We start from the raw sequence: 10,304 nt of genomic DNA, 5'->3' as shown, positions 1-10,304 counted from the left end.
AATACAGCATGTAGTTTTCTACGTGACATATTAAAAAAAAAGTTGGTGATGATTTCTCCGAAACGAAGTTTCGTATTGAAAATCTCTCAACGGTGTTCTGTAGAGCTCAAAAAGTGGTAATGGGAAACTGTTTTAATATTTTTTTGTCTCTATTCAACTAACAGAAAAAAAATAAAAATGAAATCGGCAAATTGCAGTTTTCTGGCATATCTTCGGAAGTGATCGGAATTTTCTGGTTTTCTTTAAACCATTATAATAACGTTGCCTTGAACTTTACAACCAATGTATTTCCTATGGCAATAATTCCATGGCTGATTGAAACCAAATTCATTCAATTATTGTGTCGCATACTCACCATCGACAAGGCCATTGAATTATTGCCATAAGGATAAGAAATAGGTACATTGTAAACCTTAAGGCAAAAATGCAAGGTTGATTCCCAAACGGAATACTAAGTATTTAGTGTCACTGGTTTTGTAATTCTTTTCTCTATCGAATGACGATGTAAAAATACAATATGGCGTCCATAAAAAATAAAAAAGTTGATGTGATTTACTCGAAACCCACAAGGGATAAAAATTTTCCATCATAAAAAAGGAAAAAATTATTAAGGATTTGTTAAAATTCTTTTTTGATATGTAATAAAATTTTTTGGTTTTTTGCCCATAACTTCACTATTTGAGGAACTACAAGAAGCTATGAGAGGGAAAATTAATCAGCATAAAATCCTGGATAAGTTTGTCTATTTCTATATCTTACGATTTACGAGATCACCATAGTGAAAATGAAAAAAAAAAGCTCACCCTGTATTTCGGTCACCATAACGCTCAAAAATTAACCAGTATGTATCATGCAAAATTTCTACAAAATTGTTGTAGGTATGTTAGTAATTCAGACACGAATAATGAAAACTAACACGGAGTAACATAGTTTCCGGTTCTTGCGCCAAGAAAATTGACGCACATGTAGGTATAGAAGTTTTGAACAATGCTCGAACATACCATATGGGATTTACTCCTTGGATGTCCTAATATGACTTAGGTAATACTAGTGCACAACAATTAGGGTGAGGTGGAAACTTTTTGCTTGGTAATGAAATATTTTTAGGAGACACATAATAGATGACATTTGACGATACAGATTATTTATTAAAGTATCCGTTTATTAGGCTCACCTCTATACTCTAGTACTACAGTACCAAGGACGTAATAGTATGGTTGGTTACAAAAGGGGGTATTAATGATGTTTGAACGCTACTATCTCTAACATAACGTTATAAATATCTAACGGCATTAAAAAGTTTATTATTATTATTAAAATATATAACTATTATATTATTACCCTGGTTTTATGTACGTAAGTAACTTACATATAACCCCTTGGACCATATTCCCATGGAAGTGCGTAAATTGTTTTAAGGGTGCGTCAATGGCAATAAGTAACATTTTGGCTCCACTGCATTCGTCGATGTATAACATCGGTAATAGTAACAATCAATAAATTAGAATATAATAAATAAATTAAAATTAATAACGAGATATATAAATTGCAATAAATAATTATGACTAGCTACTCAAATTAATGTCCTTAAAGGCATTAGTTTTAGTTTTAATTGCACTGGCAGAAACTACAACGAAATAAATAATCTAACGAAACTACAACGACCGCTCAGCCCAAGGATTCCAAGAAAAATTTGGTTTATCGTCAACCCTACTATACGTGATACTACCAGGAGCTTGCTTAGAATAAGCCAGGTCCTGAGCGGTCTTCTTGTCGTCTGCGTCAGCTCTCCCCCAGTAAGATTCGCTAGGACCGCTACTGTGCCAATCGTCTCCACCGTCGTAATGGTGCTGATGTTGCGCGTGTTCATAGTAGATCACTTTTTGGGGATGGTCGCTGTGCCCCTTCTTCAAATCCCACCAAAATCTGGCTAGCGTTATTAGTAAGTTTACAACGGCGATTAGGAAGAATTTTATTTGTAACTTCGCGGCAAGTAGCTTTAGGAAAATGTTGAGCTTTACTATAAGGACAATTGCAACGGCAATTAATTTAATAATGGTCTTCAACTTCTTCTTCTTCTCCTTTTTCTTCTTTTTTCTGGCGACTGAAAGAAGATCATTAGATTGATTCGACTGTGCGCGTATCGACTTACCACCATTATGTTGAGATCTACCGGATTGTTTGGAGCTAATTCCCGCCACATTTTTCGAAGTTCTTCCTCGACAAGTGGTTCCGTTTTTGCACTGAGCTATTTCGTCACCTACAGTTTTGGATTTCTCTGTAGCATTTTCTTCTTCTGCATCGTCGTCATCTTCCTCCTCTTCTTCGTCGTCGTCTTCTTCAGCGTCCTTAGTATTACCTCCATCAGACGGCTTGTCGTCATTATCAGCGTCTTCGCCATTCAAGGCTGCACTAAGCGATACCCGTAACAATTCAGGTAGCTCGGATATAATATTGGTAATGGTTGTAAGAATACTTGATGGTTGTTCTTCTTCCGGGTCCGCTCTTCCCGTTTCAATTGACATCTTACGCGCCTCCATATCCGCTTCCTCTAAAAACGTAAAAAATCTCGTTAACTAGTAACCTCGATAGTTAGCCTACACATATTAGTTACCGGCTGATGAAACCAAAACAAGTTTTTGCGTATAAACGATCGCTACCTACTTTTCAACGTTATTCGACTGACCGTTTAAGATGGGTCTACAAAGTTTTCTGATTCCGGTTTTGTCATTTAAGTTTTCGAATTTATGTACGTTTAACGTCAATAAAACGACGAATAATTATGGAATAATTGCAGTTTCGGCTTGATTACAACGGTTCAACATTTCATTTTTCCACGCTAATTTTTTGCGTTATACAAATATTATCATAACGGAGCGCATATCCCCATTTAATTTCAATGGACGCAATAATTATTATTGCATTTTGCATTATAGGTAGGTACCTTTCGGCACGTTTCAATTTTATACAAAGTTTCAGATTACAAAGTACTTAATCACTAGCAGTTGGTTATCGTATTATCCTCTTGCACCGTAAGTGAGTGTAATTACACTCAGGGAATTACGGTAACGTGATGACATATGTTCCTTTTGATGGAACTGTCTGCAGTTGTACGTACAGCGAAAGGTGAGAGTGGAAGATACGGCATTTTATCCGTGCCAAGCATCACGAATATGTGTCATGACATCGAATTTCAACTTATTTTTGGGTGGTCACTTGGTCAGTAAAAGACGTCATTACAGTCCTACAGCACTGTAATCATTATCGGCCCAAGTTGTATTGCCCCGAACACTTCAAGGAAGGGTCGTAATATTGACCCCAAAATGCCTCAATGAACACTACTTCGTATTAGAGTTGTTGGGTCTTTGTATTTACTTGTATTAAGTACATTAAATTGATTATGTTCTAAATCAAAAATTGTCATCTAGCACGGTATCAATAGTTCCAATATGGGTGCCACGATAGTACCTATGATAGTGCAGAGATTTTGGTTCTGACACTAATAGAAGTTTCTTCATTCTTCCCATTTTCTATGATCTCTCATTTAAAGTGATAATCGTGATAACACAATAGATGAAAATTTTACCTTTTTACTCAACTGATAGTAAAGCTGTCGATTGAAATTTACCAAAGTATACACAAATTATAACTAACCTGATATTTACAATTCTTTCCTCGATGTTGAACTCTGGAAGTCTTACAGCATTGTTTATTTAAACAATGTTTACAGTTAATTGTGAATCGCCACTCTGGGGTAGCTATCAGTTAGCTTGAATTTGATGAATGCTTAGAAACTCGTGTTATAATGAAAACAAAATCGACTCCTATGGTTACACGTTGGGTTACACAATGCATTTATCAATTAGTAAAAATTTTCGCCGATAGACAGTTGGATAGCAGCAATTTGGAAAATTGGATGGCGGAACGCCTTTTCTATCACCAAGTAAAATTTGGTTACTCGTTGTAAGTTATTCTCAAAAGATGTGCGACAGTTGTAATCCGGAACAAACCGTGCTTCAGGTTTCACGAACTTTAACAGTTGAAATTTGGTTTATTTACCGCAATAAGTTATCAGTATTCCGTAGTATGAAAATGTCCCAACATTACCCTTATAACTTAAGGTATTGACAGCGAACAAAGGCACGAATTAACCGGTCGTTCAATACAGTGCTAATAACACCTCTTATACACAAGGGAAGTGTAGAGTTTTGATTGATCTAGCCGCTCCAAATATATCCGCAATGGACGGTTTGCACTTTGAACCCCAACGCTAAAAAATGGTAATGACGGGGCACCTTGTATATAAGTATATTTCAAAATATTTAAGTAAGTCTGGGGGAGTATTTGCGAAATAAACACAAAGTTGGTGCGTTTCATTTGAATTTGTATCGCAGTTTATTTTTCCTTTTGGATATTTTGTAAATGCGTAATTCGAAGAAGAGCGTGTCAATTTATTTATTACGTCCCTATTTGTGTTGTTGAAGACGCAGTTCGTGATTTTTTTATAATAAATCTGTGCAGAAGCAAGTTCGTCAAAGTTTGTGTGAGAAATTTAACGTTCGTTGTCCGATTACGGAAAAGCTTTGTCGAGTCGAGAAAAAGGAAGGATTGTAGGTACGCGAGGCCTTTTGTTTAAGGTTCCCTTCTTTTCTTTTCTTTCTTTCTTGTTGAAATTTGTTTTTCATTGTGTTTCGGAATACACGTTTGTCAATGTCAATCAATTAATTGTGTGTTTTATTTTAATCCATTGTTTATAGACCTGGATAGAATTTTCATGTCAGATTTTTTGTCTATTCGTGCTCAAGATTTATTTCAGGTGTTGATCAAAAGTTCTTTGGAATTTTCAGAAGGCCACCGAGTCTCTCTAATTGAGAAATTTGAAGTCAATATTGGATTTTTCTTCTAGCAGATGCCGTGCGTCTACGAGGCTAGATTATAAAATTTCTCAGTTTCAATTTTGATTTGTTTTCAGCTAGCTGGACAGATGTTGTGTCGTGACCGCATTTTTTTTGCTAATTGCTTATTGCACACAGCAGTATAATGTTAAAATTCGCCCCTGTAACTTTGGCCGACTTCGTGATGTGAGTATTATGAGTAAAAAACAAATTAAATACTGTTTTTGCTAATGTATACGAGATTTATTAAAATTTGATTTTTAATCTCGGCATCCATGAATGCACCAAAATCGTTCTTAATTGACTCAACGACAAACATAAATTTTGCCAAATATATGCAATCAGAAGAACTGTAATGAATTTATTATTTTTATCATTATAAGTTAATTGTTTCAAATTGGATCAAGGTGAATCACTTTGGTATTTTAATGCGCCCTGTACATATTTTTTAAATGTTACAGTTGAATAACGTAGTTAAAATTATAATTAATTAAATTAAGTAATAAATAAACTTTAATTAGAAATTATCGAAAACACCGTAACTACGGTTAAATAAAGAGTTAATTACTTTTCTTTACTTTTCTATTATGCTAACATATAGGTTTAATTCCAGTTAAACCGAAGCTACCAAAATTAAGGAGGGGGGGAGTTTGGTTTATGTACGGTATAACTTTAAAAATTCTGAATATTTAGATTCAAATTATTGTCTTAATCTCGCCTGTACTGCCTAAATGTCTCCTCCGGTTCATAGTTTCATCATTGAATTCTCCGTCATAGATCTCGTTTTCATATTTTTAGCGCATTTCCACAAAAATAAAAAAAAAATGCGCTATTGTGGCCACTTTGTCCGTCCGTCCGTCCGTCCGTCCGTCCGCTAACTTTGCGACGCTACTAGTTTTTTATCTTAAGAACTATTGTTCTACTTTTTTCGCTATTTGGTTCGTTATGGTGTCGAGTCTTGTACCAAGGAAGGAATTTTTTCTGTACCGCTTACAAAAAAAGTTATTGTATAAAAAAAACAAAAAACCGTTTTTTACATGTTCCATAATTTTACACTTTTGCCGTTTATTAACGATCCTAGAGATCGTTTATAATTTTGCATTGCTATCTGTCGCCTGCCGGTTGGTCTCTCCGTCTGCTCCTTTGTCTGTCTGTCCATCTATCTGTCCGTGTGAACGATAACTTTGTTTAGAAATGTTCGATCGCTTTTACATCTCCGTTAGTTATGAACTGACATGAAATTCAATATGGGCATAGATTTAGCCATATAATACGCAATGCCAAAAGTTGGATCGAATCGATTCAAAATTCACAGTGCCCTTTTCGCATCTCGACCATTTATAAACCGAATTGCAAACTTTTTTTACTTATAAAAGTATTTGAATGAAATTTGATACATAGGCACTTGAAATAAAGGAAAATCAAACGCCAATTTCAAAATTTGGTTTTGCGCATGCGCAGTGCCAACTTTTTTATTTATGGAAGAATTTAAACGAAATTTGATACATAGGCACTTTGGATAAAGGAAAATCAAACGCCAATTTCAAAATTTGATTTTGCGCATGCGCAGTGCCAACTTTTTTATTTATGGAAGAATTTAAACGAAATTTGATACATAAGCACTTCGAATAAAGGAAAATCAAACGCCAATTTCAAAATTTAGTTTTGCGCATGCGCAGTGCCAACTTTTTTATTTATGGAAGAATTTAAACGAAATTTGATACATAGGCACTTGGGATAAAGGAAAATCAAACGCAATTTCAAAATTTGGTTTTGCGCATGCGCAGTGCCAACTTTTTTTATTTATGGAAGAATTTAAACGAAATTTGATACATTGGCACTTGGGATAAAAGAAAATCAAAAGCCAATTTCAAAATTTGGTTTTGCGCATGCGCAGTGCCAACTTTTTTATCTATGGAACTATTTAAGTGAAATTTGATACTTAGGCGCTTGGAACAAAGGAAAATCTTAGTTTATTAGTTAGTTATAGTAAATTTGTTTTAAAATTTAGGTTTACGCATGCGCAGTTCCAACTTTCTTATTTAGAAAAGCATTGAAATGAAATTCTTCTCATAAACTGAAATTGAAGTAGCACGTCAACAATGGATTGCCCATGTGCAACGCTATCTTTCATATTTGGGGCCGGATTTTTACGATTTTAACAGAAGTTGCATCTTACAAATGGGAAATGAATGCAAGTGGAAATGCGCTTTATGTAAATCGTTTACGATTACTTTTTAACTTGTTCTTTCTACATTTCTCACCTTCCGTCCAATACCGTCTTTATTCTTATAACTATGCTTTTTAAATGATTTTCTATCTCCCGCGACCTCTTCTTTCATTTCAATTCCATTTTGTTTTTCTTCATTTTTGCTTTCCTTTCAGATTCACTTCTTCATTAAAATTATTTTTCTTATATTTTTTCAATTAATTCGTTCCTTGGGTAATCTCTTTCTAACATTTTGTAATTTTTCTTTTAAATGTGCTTTCTTAGTTAATCTTCACATTTCCTCTTTCAAATAACATACTTCAAGCTATTCTATTAGCAGCACTCTGCCTCGTCACCTTATAATTTTTTATTTGAGTTCATCACCATTTATTTCCAAATTCGTGTCGCTTTTCTCCATATAGTCTAGCAAACGCAACAATAATTATGATACCTATTTCCTCACGGAATCTGACATTTAAAATACAATGTACCTACCTCACGTTAGGTGCCAACTAAGAATATACCTTAAAATTACCCTTGTTCTCTTAAATTTAGTTTATTTTTGTCTAGGGCCCAAAACAAGGGAGGAATAATAAATAATAAATACTAAATAAATAAATAAATAAATAAACAACTGCTTTATAAACAAAGTACGAATTCCACATGTTCTAGCAAAATTCCTTTCTAACTTGCCAGGTGCTTCCTCTCAAATTATTTCAACCGAACTAGGTTTTGTGTCCGATACCGATTTCAAAATAAGCACAATATTTTCCACATTCTTATTTAGAAAAAACGAACTTCCAAGATCCAGGAAACCATCAAAACGCTATTTAAGTACGTGTCAATTACGGTGCAAACACCAAACCGCATTTCTTTATGCCAAAAAAAGTTAATTTCATACATTTCCATTGATGTGAATCATCTTTAAATATTTGCCTGTCCTGGCCTAGGAAGATACAAAAAGGGAAGGTACTGCTTCGATGTTGTGGTTACTATAGTTACTTTGTTGTTTTGATTCACGTTTTACATTTCATTGGGTCTACACATTTCTCCTTATAACTTACTAAATATGTAGGTACCTAATCTGTTATGGCAATATGGTAGATAGCGAATAGTTATCAAAAAATGGCATCTGTTTGACAAACCCGAAATACCTTGGGTGATTTCTGCATTGTACAGGTGACTGGATGCATAAAAACGTCAATTGTATTTGCAAAGAATAATGAAATGTAAATTTCGATTTAGGTACCGTAGCCGCCAATGCCTAGGAAAAAATTGAGGAATTTCAATCGGGACTTGATGCTTAAATTCCCCATGTCAATTTCTATTAGAAAAAGTTCATGCGCGAAAGAAGCCTAATTCAAATAAAACAAACAAATCAAGAGCTTTCAACTGCAATCTGCAAAGTACGACTAGGTATTCTGGTTTTTAATGAATTTAATTGCCATGCATCGTCAAGCCTAAACTTGTGCGTTTTTACATACAAATCCGCATAGGTATTCAAACTTTTTTGTAATTGTTTTAATGTGCGATTTATTGCCATTCAGTGCGTTGTACCGCAATTACTTTGCTTTATCCATTAGAATAAATTCACATCCGCCTGCAGTAAAACGTAGGTAAGTGCGGAAACGCAAGAAACTGAAATTCACACTTAATACAGTGGCTCAACTAGGGTTGTAGTCATAAAAATCCGTTATCGCAGCCTAGTTCCATTAATTAGATCTAATAAACTAAGTCTTTAAATTAGTCATTACATCTCTAATTTCCCTACACAGAACAAAACTGGTAATAAATGAGGCCGTAGCATGGATTATTACTTCAATCTCATATCGCTAATCATAATTATTAATCAGTCAGTTGAATTAAATAAAAGCAATGAATGCTCTAAACTAATTGCTTTCATGATTTGTATTAAAATAAGCACATTAACATGAATTACTTACTTATTGCGTTAGCATACGCATTATGCGCAGCATCTTCAGCGTAATCTAAAATGCAGGAATAATCCAATCTCGCCGCACATTTTAAAACCTCCCGAACATTTCCCATAGATCGAACTTGTGCATGACTGCAGGAGAAAATCGAAAAAACTAACAAAATAATTTTGTACATTTTCGTATTTTCGCGCAAAATCACATAATTAAACAAACGCGCCAATTCAAAATGAGAACGTTCTCACCTTGAACTTCAACATACATCTGAGGGTTACCCGTTCCGAAGAGTCATTTATAACTTAAGAGAGATCGTACACTACAGACCTACTACTTATGGCGATGATGGAATGTGGAACAACTCGGGCTTGTTTTGTGTAAATAACGGCCTATAATTTAATTTTAAGTAAAGCGTAATTGGAGGTGCTAATGAATGGGGTCGTTCAGAAAGAGTGAGTGGGTTGGATGAGAAGCAACCCAATTTGTAGAAAAAAGTACCAAAAATGTATGGAACTTTCGCTTTGTACTTACGCTATCATTCAAGTAACGGTAGAAACGGCCACACGTTTTATGTTTGTGGTCTATAAAATCGACAGCGATGTCCATTGGTATCTCATGGGTTTGCCTGTGCGGTTATGGATTGAATGCTTGTTAGAGTTCCAAAATCCAAACCAGAATGCGAATTTGCGTCTTTTCAAGCACCTATTTACCTACTTTAAAGGGTAGCAATAGATAACCATTTGAATTTTTTATACCTAATGTAGGTACCGCGAATTTTGGTCTCATTCAATGCAGAATTTAATGCCTATATATTTTTAGTGGGACTATGTTTTTGATGTTGAGTCCTTTACAAGATATAACCGTAAAAAAATACCCTTTTTGTATTTACATTTTTACCCCCCACTACTTAAGCACAACTCCGTCGAGGGGAAAACCTAGGATAGTCATATTGGGCAACAAATGAAGCCATTAAAACAATAAAACCTTCTGAATTGGATTTTAATCGTACTGGCATATACATCAATAATGAAAAATGAATAGCTCCAGTTAAATATAATATAATGAAATCCTATTTCATTTCTTTTTCATTAATACACACGATGTCATCTTTGAAAACAACAGAACCACTCTGAATGATTGTTTTAATATCCTTAATACCTGCACCCTAATCTTAAAGTCACAATAAACTCAAGTGAAACTGTCAATAGATCCCTCAATTTCTACTCACTGCATCCTGGAAATCAGTGTCTATATAAAACCTGCGACCAC

At 34.5% G+C, this 10,304-nt stretch overlaps 1 protein-coding gene across 1 annotated transcript; it reads right to left on the bottom strand.

Moving 5' to 3' along the window:
* Positions 1–1,141: 1,141 nt before the first annotated feature.
* Positions 1,142–9,338, bottom strand: LOC116158966. The gene is made up of 3 exons (XM_031471847.1): positions 9,048–9,338; positions 2,153–2,551; positions 1,142–2,104 (listed from the first exon to the last, which is right to left on the bottom strand). The coding sequence occupies exons 1-3, from the start codon at positions 9,214–9,216 to the stop codon at positions 1,656–1,658; spliced, it is 1,017 nt and encodes a 338-aa protein (XP_031327707.1). The 5' UTR covers positions 9,217–9,338; the 3' UTR covers positions 1,142–1,655.
* Positions 9,339–10,304: the final 966 nt, after the last annotated feature.

Source organism: Photinus pyralis, unplaced genomic scaffold, assembly GCF_008802855.1.
Source record: "Photinus pyralis isolate 1611_PpyrPB1 unplaced genomic scaffold, Ppyr1.3 Ppyr1.4_LG1, whole genome shotgun sequence".
Lineage (NCBI taxonomy): Eukaryota > Metazoa > Arthropoda > Insecta > Coleoptera > Lampyridae > Photinus > Photinus pyralis.
The sequence above is the reverse complement of the archived record's forward strand: the minus strand, read 5'-3'. Positions and strand labels throughout refer to the sequence as shown.

What these genes read in the sequence shown, in the direction of transcription:
- LOC116158966 (XM_031471847.1), bottom strand. Translation starts at nt 9,216, where the DNA reads ATGTACAAAATTATTTTGTTAGTTTTTTCGATTTTCTCCTGCAGTCAT. An exon ending in TGCGTATGCTAACGCAATAA is followed by an intron (nt 2,552 to 9,047) that starts GTAAGTAATTCA and finishes TTACGTTTTTAG; the next exon opens with AGGAAGCGGATATGGAGGCG. An exon ending in TAGATCTCAACATAATGGTG is followed by an intron (nt 2,105 to 2,152) that starts GTAAGTCGATAC and finishes ATCTTCTTTCAG; the next exon opens with TCGCCAGAAAAAAGAAGAAA.